We start from the raw sequence: 18,080 nt of genomic DNA, 5'->3' as shown, positions 1-18,080 counted from the left end.
TCCTGTAACACTGACTCTGCCTTTAGCTGCGAGCAAAGACCCTGGCCTAAATGTCACTCTCTGGCAGTAAAGGAGCTCATATTCCTGTAACATTTTTTTTTTTATATATACTGAGGAAACAATAATCTGGTGTCCTATTTGTGCTTTTTTATTTAAACCTAGAAATTAACCATGATAAAGTTCTATGTTACTGTGATGCAAACTCTTTAACAAATGTGAAATAAAATTAAGAAGATAAAATTTAAATGTTAGAACTTGGCAAGTTTGTGACTCAACAATAAATTATGCCTTTCTTCGGCAGAACCTGTTGTAAGTGCCTGTGCAGACGAGCACTGCCAGATGTTAGTGTTCATATTGCTTTGTGCTAACAGCCAAATACCATTCAGGCTCTTTGGGGTAGAGTAAGCACAAGTATACGGCAGGAGACAACCCTTAATCTGCACCAGATTCTGCGGTGTAAAGGGCAATGTTATGAATAAAAGAGAGCATATAAAACACGGAATGCAGCAGCTATGAAAGAATGTGTGAGCGTGCAAATGTGTGTGTGTGTCAATGTGTGTGTGTGTCAATGTGTGTATTTAAGGTCTCTGTCTACCATTTTCTTGTGGACGACTGCGCATATCTGTGGCTAGGTATCCTACATGTCTTGGCAGGATGTCCGAACATGTTTTTGAAGGTTAATACAGTAAAGAAAGTGCTGAAGAAGTCAACCACTTTCACAACTCTTGCACACACTTTTAGTTCCATTGTTATTTATTTTATCAAGATCAGTGTATGCTTTCTAAAAACCACAAGATCACAATTCAGTTTAGTAAAGACACTGTTTAAGGATTAAAGGCAAATTATCATTATGTGTAGGTCCTCTCATGCAGTACCTTGCATTGATTTCCTTATCCTTTAAACCTTTTCACATTTTGTTACATTTTAACAATACACTTTAATGTATTTTGTAAGGTTTTTTATGTGATAGAGCAACACAAAATTTTCTAAAATGACAAAGAAACTGCAAACCTGTCAGGCCATGCACCTAAACTGACAGGTCAGGCAAGCAGAGTAGGAAAGCTGCAGTGAAACAACCACAAGACCTGTGGTATTTCTGGAGGAGCTGTAAAGGTCCACTGCTCAGATGGACACATTTTTACATAGAATAATGATCTGTCCGGCAGTTTACAAATAGGCTTTCATGGAGGAGTGGCAAGAATAAATGGATAAGATTTTGTTAATTCAGGTTTTTCTCAAACCATATATGGGGTCCTAATTAATCACATTATGTCTCTTTGGAAATTAGTACTACACATCACCCTAACGCCCTCTCCTTAGGAGGAAACACAGCAGTGGAAGCATCATGCCGTGAGCATGATGTGTTTAATAGAGACAGAAAAATTGGTCAGAACAAGAGATCTAAACCCATTTGAGAAAATATTCCTTCAGTCTAAGTTCAGTCTGAGCTCCAACTATTTTGTGAAGGATAGACAAAAGTTATAGCTTATGTGACCCAATGTAAAAAAAAAAAAGAAAAGAAAAAAAGAAAAAGAAGTTCCTTACACTTTCACTTCAAAGTGTTTTCACCTCAGTTGGCTTACATATTCTGTTCACATTGTGGCTAACTCCTTTGCTTTTCCGTCATTCTCTTCTGGCTCTGACTCCTCACAGATGGCTTTTAAAGCACCTGTATTATGGGTATTAAAACAGTTTAGCCTGTCTGGGTCTCTCTCTCCTTCTGGCCCAAATTCAGTGTTAAAATCAGTCCATGACTCAACTCTAATCTTGCTCTCTGTCTCAGTCCCTGTCTCACTCTCACGGCTTGGTTGCCCTTTCTTCCTCTCCCTCTATCTCTCTCCTTATCTTTCTTCTTCACTCTCTGGGTCCCTCTGTCTCAGTCTTCTCCTCTCTGTAGAGCACTTAGGTCTTGTTTTGACTAACTGATCCAGCAGTTGAAGTCTCCCAGGAGCATGCACCACACCCCAGACCAGAGTGGAAACTGGCGCGAGTTGCAGTCAGAGCGAGGCCTGGAAAAATGAAGGCAGAAGCAGGGGGTGGGGGTGGGGTGTACAGGCTGGGGATGAGGGTGATCTCTAAACGTATTTTTGTGTTTGTGTTTGTGTTTTCACAGTTGCCCCCTCACACAGTCACTGGGGCTTGGTATTTCATGCATCTGTGGCTCCTTCCTTCTTCTGTGGTTTCACTTCTACTTCCCTACCTTTCACACAGCAGAGTATGTGTAAAGTTAAAGGCCTTTATAGGTTTAAAGATTGAATTATGCAAACATAATAGGAATATTGGGTTTTTGTTGTTGTTTTTTTTTTTACATGTTTTACATGAGACACAGAAATCATTTCTGGAACCCCTCAGTTTCTTGAATGTGTGAAACAACCAAGCATCCCCCCTACCCATACCAGACAGTAGCTACTTATGCTGCCGCTGTTTTCTTTTCAAATTCCAGAGTTACATTTTGTCTGACTCAGTGGTTTTTCATTACTTTGCTCTCTTTCATGACTTTTTTCATACTCTTTATTATCTGTCTGCGTCTCACCGTTTGGGATTTCTTCACCTTCCCTCTCATCTCTCCTCTTCCTCTGTCTCTACCCCACAAACACCTAAGCCCTCTCGGCAGCAGAGGTAGCCCCCGTTGGGAGATTTTCTTTTGCGGGGTGATGGGGATTGGTTGGCCGGGGTGAGGTGTGGTGGAGGTGGTGGGGAGGTTTGCTGGCAGTGAGCAGAGGGGAAAAAAGGGCCAGTAAAACAAAGAGAGGTTGTCTGCAGGAGAAGCAGGCAGGAAACACAAGTCTCCTAGGACTCTCCCCCAGTTGCTGGTCTTTGGCTATCCTGTAGGCCCACACCAGATTGAACCTGACAGCCCCTCTGAATCGCTGCAGAATTCTTGCTATTTGTCCCTCCTCTATCTCTTTTTTGTGTTTCGTTATGTACCCCTTTGTTCTTTTTCATTGAAAACTATTATCCTTTCTTTAACCTTTTGTGAGTGCTGTCACTTGTCTCAACCTTCACATTTTGTTTATCAACTAAATTCATATGTGAAGTCACACACGCCAGGAAGAATCTCTCTTGTCAGCAGATATTGGAAGAATGGCTTTTCAGCTGAAGCTCTGGGGAGGGTTAAAAGACAGAAAGCGTAAGAATTGGCAAAAAGACTCGGAGGTCTCTAAGCAGCAGGAACCTTTTGCATATATTCTGCTATTAAAGAAAGGAAATTTTGATATACTTGACGTGTATTATATAGTGATTTAGAGTTTAATCATGGAATGCATAATTCAATAAGTTAACTGACAAAATTAAAGAATCCAATATTTTATTCCTTACGGACTGTTAAACATAAAAAATGTTATTATACAATAATCCACATGAGGGCAGTATTGCTTTATGTGAGGAAACGTCAAAACAGGAACACATGATAAATCTTATGTTACCAGTTTGTGACCACTGTTAATAGGTTAAAATAAAAGCTCAAATGTACTTTGTTATAGTAAGTCCTCTCACACTTTCAGTGAAAATGTATTTAACATTTGTATCTGGTTCCGAATAGGTCTCAACTGAATTATTATAAATTAAGTCCTCAAGGTTAAATGATAGCTGAAGGGATAAACGAAAAATAGAGAACTTTGGAGTTGTCACTAAGCATTGATTTCCTGTATTGCATAAAGCAAAGGTTCCATGAACTTAACTTTGCAAAGATATTGGTATTTGAAAAATATACATTTATTGAAACTATATATTTATAGGATGTCAGTCTACTTAACACAATTACAATGGGAACATGTTCACATAAAAACAAATGTCATAAATATTGAAGAGCGTTTGAAATGACCTGTAGGACTCCTACAAAGTGTCATTTGAACAAAACTGGTGAAGTTATTATTTATTTAATCAACACACAGTCAGTCTCTCAAGTCACCCTGTAATCATTAAGAATGACTTATTTTATTAAAAATTAGATAATTGGTGCTACAGGGTGGGTTACTTGTAAACAGTAGTTGCCATGTCTTTATACGTGAAGCATAAATGTGCCTGTGGATGTATAGCTTCTTTCTTAGCCCCCATCAGCTTCTTCTCATGGTTAAAATATACAGTATGTATGTACATGTCAAGTTACTTGGTCTTTCTAAGTTGCCCTCAGAAATGAATGCAGGTTGCGGTGCAGGTTGTTTGTCCTGTGCTGACCTGTGGTAAACTGGCAGTCTGTCGCCCAGTGACCTCAGGAGACAGAAACCTGCACCGCAACCCAGGACAGATAAGCAGGAATAAATCAAAATCAAATCAAATCAAACTTTATTTGCATAGCACATTTCAGCAGCAAGGCATTTCAAAGTGCTTTACATCAAATCAAACACAAAAATACAATGCAACATAGAAATAGACAATGTATGGATGTTTGATGTAATGTGCAAAATGAATTTGCAGGATTATAACATTTTTGTCTTTCTTGAGTGTGAAATTCAAGCATAAATCATTTCCATTTTGGGATGGTGTAACACGATCCCTAATGTGTTCAACTTCAACATTGTCCTGTATAATGATATACCAAGGGTTTAAAATGTCATGGTTTCAAAATTGTAATTCAATCTTATTTTACTATGAGGATTTTATACAGATCATTCTTTAATACAGCCTGTGATTTACACAGACAAACTTTGCTGTTTTTACTGTAATAAAATAAACTTCACTTTAGGCAAATTAAACTGCATTTTGACCCTTCAGATACACTTCTTATTTCAACCTTGTAGTCTCTTCCTATTGTCCCTAAGGAGAAAAAAAACTGGTGACAAAAGTACTTGCTCTCAATTCTAATTCTGTGGATAGCATGTTAGACTAAGTATGAATCCAGTCTGGTATTAATAAACATCATATTTCCCCTGCATTCTGGTGGCTATTTGATCTGTTTAAGTCTGTAATAATGGAAACAATCAAGGGCGCTGGCCAGGTGCAGTATGAGTATACCAGGGCATTTTTGAGACGTTGCCACAGCCTCTGTTGCATGCACTTGTGTCACAGTGATTGATTGTTTGGTGGAACCTGTCTGGCTTTACAAAGCAGGTAGTGCCTAACCTACGCTGGTCAATTCAGGTCAGTTCAGTTCAGTCACTGGTTAGGGTTCCATAGACGCTGCTGGTATCAGAAAATGAGACATGAATGCGTGTTCGGTCCAGCTATTGTTTTGTTTGCTTTGTCTTCTAATTTCCATCAGCAATTTGTGGTTACTATGTTGCAAGCTGCTTAAGCAGCTGTCAACTTTCTCGAAAATTATGCCATTGACATTTTAACCACCAAAGCAAGCCCTACTAAACCACATGAGCGTGTCCAGATATCTTGTGGAGAAGATTGTTAAGCACTTTTTGATGGATTTATTGAGGTTAATCGACATTTTTAACAAATGCATTCTTGTGATCCGCTATTAGTTGAGATATTTTATGCAACCACGTGCAAAAGGGAGACTATAATCTGACTAAATCTGAAGTATTGTTGCAGTTGCATCTTTTTATCACTTAAATACTTATTCTGGTAATAAAATAAATTATTAATTGGCTATTTTCTAATAAAAAAAAAACAAACATTAAATTTAACCTTTTTCTAATACTTGTTTTTCAGATCCATCATATGATGCTGTACGGCGGACAGGGTGGTCTAACAACATGCACAGTGGCAAAGGTAAGCTCACATATAGTAACATATTAAAGATCTATTTATGCATTTTTTGCAATGGTGACAAAAGTAAGGAGTGATTGAAACTGACTGAGAGCACTACCTGTCAAAAATAAACTTTGTCTGTGGGTGTTCAGGACCATTTAGAATACTTGGTAATACTTTTATCTATAGTTTGCACCAGAGGAGATGTATCACTGACATCAACACTGTCTAGACATGTGGGAAAGACTCCATAAGATTGCAGAAGGCAGTCGAATCATTTCTTATTTACTTTGGACCTCTACTAAAATGCCTTCAAGATATGTAGTCTTGTTATCTGTGACCACCCTATGAATATAATCTCTGTCTCCCTGTCTTCATCCAATGACTGCCTCCCTCCTTGCAGGCTCACCTGTAGTTCCTCAGAATGTGACCAAGTCCACTGAGCAGGCCAGACCTCAGCCAGGTAACTGCTTACTCTGTAGCATTTGTGCTTTTGGTCGGATGAGCACAGACTCAAAACTTATTGTTTGAAGTGATAACATGTTTTTTTGATAAAACTATTTTTTTTTCTTTTATTTCTTTTTTTTCCCAATCTTATCTTGATGTTGGTATTTAAGACAGTGAAGCATAGTTACAGTTTGTTTACAGCAGAATCCTATCTGGATGCATTGGCTGTAATAGTAATGTCTACACTGCATGTCTGTTCATTAGGCATAGTTGTGGAATTTGAAGGTCATATGAAACTGTTTTCAGCTACTTTTTGTGACAAATAAGAATTTAGAATCAAAGCATCACGTCACCTCCAGCATAACCTGGCTCAATACAGGCAGCCATCTGTCACAACCAACACTGTCTTGAGCTAGAGAAGACAGAGCAGAATGCACAAGAAGAAATAAATTAACCAATGTAGAATTATTTTTGATGTTATTGAAAATAAAAAGTTAACAGGAGGGAAAGGAGAATGGTTAGTTGATGGTAGCGCTGTTTCAGACAATGCCCTCCTTCAAGAAGGTATCAGAGCCAAACAAAATGTCAGAACAGGTGTAGCTACTATAAAGAGAAAAATACCTAAAAGAAAACAAAGAGTTGACAAACATAATGAAATAACAGCAAATAATGCAAATTGGAGCGCAGTACAAGAAAGTGAGGAAAAAGTGGTTTGTTTGTCCAGCATAACTACACAGTTAGCTTAGGATAACCTAATATACAGATTTGCAGATACATTCCACACAGAATAATATATTTCAGGCATGATTTCTGTTAATGTTGATAATATTTTACAGTGAATGAAAACCCATTTTTCTCTAAAACAAAATAAATAAATTAATTAAATTGAATTAAATTGAATTACTGAAATAAATACATCTTTAAGTGATATTCTAATATATTGAAATGCACCTTCATGTTTGGCGTCCAGTAACTAAAATAAAGCTTAACAGCAAGTTGGCAAAAATAAATAATCTAAAAGAGGATTGTTCTACTCAGCCAAGACATAGTGCACTGATTTTCACCGTCTTATAATACCCCTTTACAGTATTTTTCACAATATTAAGCTGTTAATTAGATATGCTCAATAAATAATATAGATATCCTAAAAGATGATCATAAAGATCTTCAAAGCATTGAATTTATGTAATTTAGAAATATTCCAGGATGGAAAGTTTATAAAGAAGTTTCTAGTTTGTCTTTTTTTTTTTTTTTAAAAAAAAGGGAACATGAGAAGTAAGAGATGGCCAAACATGCCTTGAATTGTACTGAAATGAATTTTGAAAACTGGCTAAATAAATCTTAGCATACACCTTGCTGGTAAAACCTACAAGTGCGACTGACACAAAAAAACATTCAGACAGTAGATGAAGAATGGGTTTGGAGTCGAGTTTTGACAGGGATTCTGATACCAATTTTACCTTTTTTCCTTCAGGACATATTACTGGACTATATACCATAGAAATCTGATTGCAGATTGATCATCTTTTTACATTTCCCTACAGATCCTTATCAGATTCTGGGCCCCACCAGTAGTCGTCTCGCCAATCCAGGTAAGATTATTGACATGTTTAATCCTTCTGTAATCAGACAAATACTGAAATCTGTAAACATGACAAAAAAATATACGGGATGTAAGTGTCTATGACAATGATTTCTTCTCCTGTCCACTTTCAGGCTCAGGTCAAATCCAACTTTGGCAGTTCCTCTTGGAGCTCTTGTCCGACAGTGCCAATGCAGGGTGCATCACTTGGGAAGGGACCAATGGCGAGTTTAAAATGACAGATCCAGATGAAGTGGCGCGACGATGGGGTGAGCGTAAGAGCAAGCCCAACATGAACTATGACAAGCTGAGCCGTGCGCTGCGCTACTACTATGACAAAAATATCATGACGAAAGTGCATGGCAAACGCTATGCCTACAAGTTCGACTTCCATGGTATTGCTCAGGCACTGCAGCCACACCCCACCGAGTCATCAATGTATAAATACCCCTCGGACCTAGCCTATGTGCCTTCTTACCATGCCCACCAGCAGAAGGTCAACTTTGTATCCCCGCACCCTCCATCTATGCCAGTCACCTCCTCCAATTTCTTTGGACCCACTGCTCAGTACTGGAGTTCACCCACTGCAGGCATCTACCCAAACCCAAACGTTCCTCGCCATCCTAACACCCATGTGCCATCCCATCTTGGTAGTTACTATTAAAACAACTCACCGATCAATGACCAACTTTTTAAACCTACCTTCTCCCCCTACCAAAATTGCTGAGCTGCACTCCTTGTAATGCCAAAGACTGAACTGATGGAAACAAACATCTAAAGAAATGCTGTTCCTCAAAGAAGAATGAGTAAATTGAATATTTTTTTGTGTGTAAGAATTTATAAAAACTGGATACCTTGGTCTACAATGGAATACTACTTATTACAACTGTTTATAGATGCACATCTAAGTTTTCTGTGCCTGTCTTTCCCATTGTCTTGAAAATTTCATCTAAAAGCCAATACTTGTCCCAAAGCCAAAGGAAAGGTGTTGAGCCTGATTGTGTCAGCCTTTTCCCCATGCTACCTTACCAGACATGGGCCTACCACTTATGGGTCTCAATTTATGTCCTTTTCAGTACACCTTGCTTAAAAAATCAGCTGTAGCCGCTTATCGACTACCTTTTGGGGTTTTTCCACTGTTTTTCTTTGCTTTTCTGTTCATCTTCTTGTTTATTGTTACTTGTGTGCGTGTGGGTGTGTGTGTGTGGAGGGAGGGAGGAAGAGTGTTGAGTGTGTATGTGTGTATGTGTGCCTCCAATAGACACGTAAGAGATCTTGCAAGAGGAACTTTTCTCAGCACTGAATAAAAATTGGCGACTGGAATACACAGTTTACCATGCCGCCATTTAATTTATCCTCCAAAACTGGAAGGCTGGAGAAGAGTTAGATGCCATAGAATGAAGCGCTGTATGTTTCTGCTGAACCTGGGTCAACTCAGTTGCTTAAAGAATGTTTTCAATGTATTTTGCATGAAGTCGAGAGAGGTGATAGGTAATAAGCACAGCAGAGTTTAGTCAATTGTGCTGCGGAAGCAAACTCAAGATTTAATTGCAGTAATTTGCAGCAATTTCCACCCTGAGTGTCTCTCTCTTGTGTTTTTTCTTTTGTTTTTTTTTTGTTTTTGTTTTTTGGTAGGTCACACACTAAGCTAAGTGCTTGACTTGTCGCTTCCTTTCAGCCATAGTATTTTGAGATTTTTTCAATGTGCTCAACCATATCAGTATTAATGTGAATGTTTTCTGGCTTGTGAAATACTCTTAAAAGAAAAAGCCTTGCCTAAATCAAAATATGTCAGATGTGGTTATTTAAGAAGAATAATAATGCATGTCCATGTATTGTCATGAATCTAAAACATGAAAGTGATTTTAGAGTATATGGGTTTTTTTGGGGGGTTATGTTGGCCTTGCTGTTTTTGAGGATGTTGTTTAACTATCCAAAAACCCTTGAGTCTTTATCTACTTTTAAAATGTGCTGAGAAACAAAGCTTTAACCCTTGCAGAGACAGGGTTATGTTCCAACTGCTGATCTATATCTTATCGTTATTATCAATTACCAGTAAACAACTAAAGTTCTGAAGAAGGTAAAACTGTTGTGTTAAATCCTTTTTGATGGAAATATTTTTCTGACAATACAAGCTGCCAGGCTTTATCTTCTCTCTTTTTTTTAAGGCCAGTTGTACCGGTCAGTGCGGAGAAGTGATGGGCCGCGTGATTTTGATTAACAGACATCCATGTTGCAGTGTTTCTTTCTTTTCTCCAGGGCTGGATCCTACCATGAGAGCAGCATGTTTGGTGAAAAGTCTTTCGCTGATCTTCCAGCCCAACAAAATGCAAAAAAAATCTCTAGTCAGAATTTCTTGATTATTATGTAAAACTATGTCAAAATTACAACAATAATCAGCTTTTCAACTGTCAATTTCAGAAATTATTCAAAAGACGTCACTGAAAATAGACACTTGAAAATAAGTCATTTGTTAAAGAACAAAAACCAATGAAGTATGACGAGATGAAACAAAGAAATCCTCAGATTCGCAAACGCTGTGCGTTTGTCAGACCTATTTTTTATTATTTTATAAGCATCAGTCAACTAGGCATTAAAGCAACTTACTGTATAAATTATGCAGAGTTATTTTCATATGTGACACAGTATAAAACGCCAAGAGAGTTAATACGAGTTGACCTCGGTCAAAAATGCAAACTTTTTGAGTCCATTTCTGCTAGTAGTATGTTGAGCATGTTAAGTATTTTTATATCTGTACATTTGGGCAATGCAGTTTAGCATTTTTGTTTTCATACAGGTGTTGTTTTCTAAAATCCAGTTGTAACATCTTAAGTGCCTGTAAGTTTAAAAAATATATCTGTATATTATTTGTTTGTAATCCTAAAACCACGAATGCCTGCTTAACTCATAATCTAATAGAGATGATTCCTATACTTTGTATGCAGTTCATGATGGTGATGGAGAGATTCCAGTGCCACTCACTTTTTATACCTAAAGTTCATGACTAGCCCTGTGCTTTTAAGGTTTTCAGGTGTTTAATACAGCATTAATATTTACATCCAGCTTTCTTTGCAGATGTATAGCTTTAAGTGAACAAATCCAAAGGGAACATGTCATTTGTAGCATAAAGAAATTTCGGTAATGTACCCTTAACCTTCCTGTTTTATAAGCAGTATCAGTGAAGAGGAATCTGTGCTACTTCTTCATATATGCAAGGTATTTTGGATGTTGAATCCATTATATGTATTGTGTGTATAACTTTACAATTAAGCAGTGTATTATTTTTAATATTAATTAATTGTAATTCCTGCAATGTATGAAGTAAAACCTTTTGAAAAAGGGCTTTTGTATAGAAAATGTGACAAAATAAATGTTTTTACCTCTCCAGTATTGTCAGTCAGCCTGACTTTATCTCCACCACAGTTGAAGTTGATCAACATTCAATACTTTGTTGGGATTACAGGGAGATTGATGCCTATTTCTAGTGGCCAATGAAGTAGAGAGAAACATCAGAAGGATAAACATAATAGGAAGAATGCCAACTCAACAGAGAAAGGCCTGAAGAATACTGGAACTCAGGACCTTCTAGCTGCAAGGTGAGGAGGCCACAGTTCTAATAACAGCAACACATGAAATCACATAAACACATTCACATATTTCAGTTCACCACTGCACCTTTTAGATTTTTGAATTCACTTTTATGTCAAAACTTTGTAGGAAAGAATAATAGAATTCTTTATTTTCCGGACTGAAACAATTAATCGGTTTACTTACGATTAATCAATCACTCAACTAATTTAAAAATTGAGTAATTGTTACCTGGAGTATACAGACTCTGAAACATGCCAGTAGCTACAAGGTCAACACTCACAGTAGTAATTAAGCCAAAGAATGTACAAAAAGTATGTACATTTGCATTTCAAATAAAAAAATTGTCTTTGTCAATATGTTTTATACAGAACTCCTCATGTAAAGCAATGCTTTGCCATTTTAGACAATAAAAAAGTTCAAAGGAAATTCTGCAAAATGTGACATTTTTTTACTCAATTAATTAAAAATAATGGCAGCAATGGATGCAAATTGCTAGATGAGATATGTTCACTGTAGCCATGGCCAAGTGCTCATCATCCATCAGCCATTAGGAAGACATCGGCATCTTAGTCAGGCATTGGTGCGCCAAACTCCTTGCACTAGGATGCATCCGGGAATGCGCCATTTTGGGGAAATAGTAATTTGCAATTTTACAGAAGACCTACGGAATCTACATTTCTAGAATAGTAACAGATTATTAAAAATAAAATCTCTTCCTCATATAAACTGGATATAAATTGGAAGAAATACATAATTTATCAAATTTTCTCGACACTAAATTAAATAAATATTTTTGGATGACTTCCAAGCTGTGATGTGGTTCTGTTTTATATCTCTACTTTATAGCGTCATGTTCTAAATGCTGAAACGTCAGTTATGATGCCAAACATTTGATCCACCATAAAGTACCGACACACCCATCCGGCACCCATATGTCTTCCTTTATATGTTTATTTATTTTATTTAAATGTCAAATTGAATAGGGGAAAAAAATATTAAGGTGCTTCAGAGGGAAAAAAAATATGTTATGAAAATGAGAAACTCCCTAATTTCAAAGGCACTGTTTTTTGTTTTTTTTTATTTCTGTTTTTTTTTTTTTATGTCAGACTCGAGTTACAAAAGCCTCTCCTTGAATGATCAAAGCTGGAAACAAAAAATTCTGGCCTGGACATATTAAAAGTTTAATTTTTTTTTATCTGCTCATCCAGGTTTGCTCACTAATTTTAAATCATTTAAAAACATTATATATTTTTTTGTATTTATGTTAAAAATATCTGCACTGAGAACAAAGTGGAATCAAAGTCAAAGCTATTGCTAATTCTGATTAAGCTTCTGGTTTGACCTTCTATATCACACATCAGGTGCAACATTTAGCTTTGGTTTGGTGTGAAAAATGTTACTGCAGACAAATGTTTATGAATGCAAAAATAAAGTTTATTTTACTATACATGTTTTACCACTGAGTAAAAGCAATTTAAAAAAAAAAAAAGACAAATATATACAAAAAACAATTGAGTTTGCTGCATGCAGCTAAGTTAGGCATTTTCTGAGAGATGTGTTTCCTCAAAATATGTTCACTTTTAAAGAAAACAAAACAAAAAACTATCACACCACTCACAGCTTTGAAAGACTGGCCCAGGAGACCAGCCTATCTGAACAGTTTGCATACTGCTTCAAGTCAAGGTATCACGTTTAGCACATCAATCATCTGTTCACAATTTAAAAACTTCTTCTTTGGTGAATTATTACATGTTTTTGTCTGCTTTATTTAAAACAAAAATAACTCAGATGAAAGGTAAAAAAAAATCTTCTCTTCATATAAATGTCATCACTGACAGAGAAGCTTTGTGTCAGTTAGCTGTATTTCATCAGCAAACATGACCTAAACTCCAAAAACAGATTTTTCATCAGAAGATTATTACAGGTGTGATTTTACATATAAAACTCACAAGGAGTGCCTTGATCCCACATGTTTCTTATTTGGAAATACAAAAGAATAACAAATCAATTAGTTTAGCTGATTCAAGTTTAAAAGCAAAGGATTTGGTTGTGGGCAAATGGTTCTTCCACAGGTGCCTCCAGCAATGGTCTGTCCTTCAGAAATTCATTGTCAGGAGATACAATGAGCTGCCAGTCAAATATTTCAGCCTGTATGCACAGCAAGTGTTTCACATCTTGGTGACATTAGGGAGATTGTCGATTTCAATCACCTCAAAGCCCGGGTTTTCATGTCCTTCTCTGGAATGGAGATGATGTCCTTTGATGTTGTGATAACAATATGCACAATGTGAAGTGGCTACTGGAACCACTTTGGAGAAGTTGGAGAAATCAACTCTGTATTTCCCTTCTTTGGTCCTGGAGATGATCGGCAGGAAGTTGTAGCCCCACATGATCTCCTGAGGAATAAAGGAGGTTCGCACCTGGAAGGAAGAACTTGTGGACTCTGCTGTACCATCCAGAAAGACCACAAGTTCGAACTCTTTGTCATATAGCGTGTCCACTGCCATATCAAAGAAGGGACTGCTCTTGTCAATAACGTGATGCAATGTGAGAGGAGTTACAAAGAATAGGTTGTCCTTCCCAGCATCTACCAGGAAGTCAATATTCACTTGGTCCATGATGATTGTCTCACCGTCTGGCGTGGTTGTTGTTCTCAGCAGCTTGCCATAGATCTGGCTTCCAATCATCAGTGTCTTGCGCAGGTTGGCCACTCTGATGGACAGACAGAGAGAACCATTTCTGGGACTGATGACAGCCATTTCACTAAACGTGACAGTCTTGGCTCTCTTTTTGGGTAGGGAGATCTTGGACAAGATGATTCCACACATGAAGCAGTTGATAACTGCTCCAAGAAGGGACTGGATAATAATAAGGGCAACGGCACCAGGGCATTCAGGTGTGATTGCTCTTCCACCATACCCAATAGTTGTCTGGGTTTCAAGTGAGTACAGGAAGGCTGTGGTGAGTCCAACAACATTGTCAACGCATGAATTGTGATCTGAAGTGGGCTCTTGCCATTCCAGATCTCCATTACTGCGGGCAATCCAGTACCACAGCAGGCCAAAAATAAACCAGCTCAGGGTAAAAGATGCAATGAAAATAAATAGGACAAAACGCCACCTGATCTCAACAAAGGTGGTCCAGAAATCAACCAGGAAGGCAAAATGGGTGCTATACTTAATGTTTCCATACTCGATGTTACAGCGACCATCTTTAGTCACCAATCTGGTTCGTTGCCTTTTCCTCTCCAACATGTACTCTTGGATCCGCTTTTTTAAGGTGCTCATCTGTCTCTCTTATTCAGTAATCTATGAGACAACAAAAGAAAGACATACAGTGTCAACATTGAAAAGCTGGTAAAATACCATACTAAATAATCAAATGTATGGATAGGAGCTGTTTAACATAGAAACATCTGATTGTGGCAGATGAACATTAGATGGTTCTACTACTAAAGAAATGAGCAACAAGTTTTTTATAGTGCAAAAGTTTGGTCAAATACATCAACTACGCAGTCTTAAAAATTCTTTCCTTCTTATCCTGTTTGTTGTCTTACCACTGTGCCCAACATGCTTCTCTCAGCGTATGAATCAGGTTCTTATTAACGTGTCTCAACAGAAAGAGGAGAGCTAAATAAGGCAGTAAAATTATTTAGGCAAGCCATTAGAGCAGTTCCCATAAATAACAACCTTCAACTTTATTAAAGCTCTAATGTTTTATAAGTATGTTGCTTGATATATGGCAACTGGCGGTGGTGGTGGCACCAATTTTCCACATTAGCGTGTAGTCCCTGTTCTTGCCAAGTCATGCAAAGAGCTATTTGGATTATGTCATGTCTACTAGTGAAATGCTACTAAACAATAAGTGCAGAAAGTTTATATATTTTTTGGCAGTTTTCAAACACCACAGTAGAAGCAAATTGGATAAGCACACTGTATTTCTTGTTTTGCAAGCTGTTAACCTCTTGGAGATAGACTGGGTCATTCCATACCTAATCATTAGGTCAGCAGGTTTTCGTGCATTAGGTCTGTAGTGAAATAATTTCAGGCATTTAGGGATTTTGCGTGGTATAGGTCATACTAAATTACAGCTTAGTGTAAGAAAATGACCACATGTACAAGTGAAGGCATGCCGGGTGAGACTCATTAGATGCGTTAGTAGAGCCTTACTGCCATCTTCAGCTTCCCATTATTCTTTTTAATTTGATCTCAAAATATGCTCAATTTATCTTCCCTATTTGATTGCATATAAATTGAAAATGTGGAGCAGCCACCATTCATATTTTGTTTGGTTTGTCTAAAGACTCTTGGAACCTGTGTCAGTTTCTATCCGATTTGAGTAGATGAAGTCTGATTAAACCTTTTAAGCTGAAAATCAAGGAAACATCTTATATTTTCATAACTGAGATTTTATATTGGAAATTGTGATCTTACTATTAACCAAGAAGATAAAAATCTATAGTTTGCTCCATTTTCTATTTCTTTTAAGAAACATGCTGCAACAGTGTGAAGTCTTGACTCACCTGAGTGGAAAACTGTGAGAAGTATTCAACGCTGAATGAATGACAGTTTCCTCTGTCTCTGGTCTGAGGGAGCTGAGGTGTGTCCTCTCGTGCCAGACGAACCACCTCATGTGTCTTTATACTGTCGTGCGTCAGCATGTTAGAATCAGTCAGGTGGTGTTAACGCCCACAGGTACATCAACCCCTCCACCCTCCACCACCACCACTACTACCATACACACACACACACACCCACGCATATGCGTAGAACGTTCTGGCATTAAAAACTTCTGTTTTGTCCACAAATGCCAGGCACCAGACTGAGATGACCTCTGTCATGCAACTACTGCATAAAGTGTTACGCTGGATTCAAACTTAGTTGTTTCATTTCTGAGCCACAGTTTTTATGCTCTTAACTCTCAGTAAACTAGTCAGCCAAGGTAACACTGACAGTGTAAATGTGACGCATTCACCTGTAAATGACTGGTTTTGTGCACCTCAATGTCAAACAGACAAACTGTGAGAATGTTTGCACATATGCATTCTAGAGGACATGTGATGACCCACTTTGGAGACAATGAAACTCAGCTTTCAAACTGTGAAGATGTGACATCTTAAAATAATTTGAACCTTGCTGTCAATCAATTGACATCTTTTTATGTTTCGCTTGATCCAACGGAAGTCATAAACTGCAAATAGAGTTGTCACCATCAATCCAAAATCAGCACTTCTTTACTCAGTGCAGACTTTTTCTTATGATACAATGATAAAGCTTTCCCCCCCAGACAGGTGAAAGAAAGATGAGAAGATGATGAAACCAAACAGATTCCTCTCTGGGATTTGTTGAATGCAGAACCAGCTCAGAAGCTGCAGATGTTTGAATGCTGGGGGAGAGTAAGTTGCAAATTGTGAAGGGATTCATTTTTCAAAGTGAATCTCATTACATACTGGGCATGCTGCGGTATTACCTTACATGCTGTACGGTGTTTATTCTAGGAATATTTAATTACTATTGACATAGAATGACAGGGCTCATTTTTAAATTATTTTATTTTTGCCAGTTAATACTGGTAAATGCTCAGTGATATCTGCATATTTTATTGTTGTATATCAGTTTCAAAGGCAATTTACTGCCACATTTACACAGCTTTTTGAATGTGGTTAGTTAATTTCCAGCAAAAGGAGAAAAAGTCATTAACAGACGATATAAATGTCATGACTGATAGACTGGAGCATTGGTATATTTTTCATCCAAATAACTTTACAGCAGATAAATAATATTTTGGAGACAATTGTTGCACTGTTGTAATAAATAAATTCTAAAAAATCCAATAGTTCTAACCACATCAAAACACACAAACACACACGCCTGCACACCCATATATAAAACAAATGTTATTAATCACCTTACACTAGAAAAATGCCAGCAAATTATGATCAATGAAAGGCACAATGCTTTTCTTTGTTGGAAGAAGTGCACAAGCCTTAATTTAATTATTATGAAGGGCCTTAATTTATATGGTCGACATCTGTGTGGTGGATGAGCACATAATTTTATTTATTTTTTATTTTTATCCAGGCTTTTGAATTTGTTTCAATGATAGAAACAGAAGGAGTTTCTGTATATATCAGAACATTCAAATGTGTTGCTCCAGTTTTTGCCCATCAGCTTTAAGGCAGTCGCTTTTATCAGGTGTTAAAAAGCTAACTGCAAAATTTCCAAACAGATAGCTACTAGTCATTGTACTGAGGGACAAGTCTTAGATCTAGGTTTCCTTTATTGACCCCAATAACCTCATATTTTGAAGACGGTGGTTGTATCCTTTTGTGAATGTCTGTGTTTGTGAGCACAGGGAGAAGGGAGAAGCTGAGAGAAGGGTGCAGCATTTTGATGGGTCATTGTGTCACTGAGCATTCATATTCCATATCCATCATTCTCAGAGTAAAAATGGCAAATGAGCTAAATGCCAACCACTACAGTCCCAAACTGTGCAATGTGCTTGTAAAGCATTTACCTCCTGTGGCAATTCAAATATTTCCTACAAAGAATTTCTGGAAAGAAATCTTTGATCAATTTGATGTTCTGTCATCGCTATTCATTTCTACAAGATAATCTTATTTGGAAAGGCAAGAAAAAGACCCGGAGGAATACAAAAGGCTATATTGATGATCCTAGGGTTTACACATCCAGTAAGGTTCACCATTGCAATGTGCATTCCAGTAGAAGGCCAAAAACAGGTCAAGGACAAAAACATTAAGGCTTGAATATGAAGACAAGACCTGGATGGCAGGTAGAGTTTGCTGGGATTTTCCTCCAGA

General features: G+C 37.4%; 2 protein-coding genes across 6 annotated transcripts in view; one reads left to right on the top strand and one right to left on the bottom strand.

The window, feature by feature from the left end:
* Positions 1–11,056, top strand: part of fli1 (Fli-1 proto-oncogene, ETS transcription factor) — a 37,710-nt gene extending 26,654 nt beyond the window's left edge. For all 5 annotated transcript variants that reach the window (XM_044118691.1, XM_044118690.1, XM_044118693.1 and 2 more), the window contains 4 exons: positions 5,602–5,661; positions 6,044–6,103; positions 7,632–7,679; positions 7,804–11,056. In XM_044118691.1, coding sequence (XP_043974626.1) covers positions 5,602–5,661; positions 6,044–6,103; positions 7,632–7,679; positions 7,804–8,333 — 698 coding nt within the window. In that variant the 3' untranslated portion in view covers positions 8,334–11,056. The remainder of the gene's footprint in view (positions 1–5,601; positions 5,662–6,043; positions 6,104–7,631; positions 7,680–7,803) is intronic.
* A 1,614-nt stretch (positions 11,057–12,670) lies between these two features.
* kcnj1a.1 (potassium inwardly rectifying channel subfamily J member 1a, tandem duplicate 1) lies at positions 12,671–15,921 on the bottom strand. Its single transcript, XM_044119128.1, has 2 exons — positions 15,783–15,921; positions 12,671–14,568 (listed from the first exon to the last, which is right to left on the bottom strand). Exon 2 carries the CDS (start codon positions 14,545–14,547, stop codon positions 13,429–13,431), a length of 1,119 nt encoding a protein of 372 aa, XP_043975063.1. The 5' UTR covers positions 14,548–14,568; positions 15,783–15,921; the 3' UTR covers positions 12,671–13,428.
* Positions 15,922–18,080: the final 2,159 nt, after the last annotated feature.

The sequence above is a fragment of the Gambusia affinis genome, linkage group LG06, assembly GCF_019740435.1.
Source record: "Gambusia affinis linkage group LG06, SWU_Gaff_1.0, whole genome shotgun sequence".
In the NCBI taxonomy this organism is placed as follows: Eukaryota; Metazoa; Chordata; class Actinopteri; order Cyprinodontiformes; family Poeciliidae; genus Gambusia; species Gambusia affinis.
This window is presented reverse-complemented; position numbering and strand designations above follow the sequence as displayed.

Bases quoted from the DNA above. Each gene is read 5' to 3' on its own strand.
- kcnj1a.1 (XM_044119128.1), bottom strand. From the start codon at position 14,547: ATGAGCACCTTAAAAAAGCGGATCCAAGAGTACATGTTGGAGAGGAAA.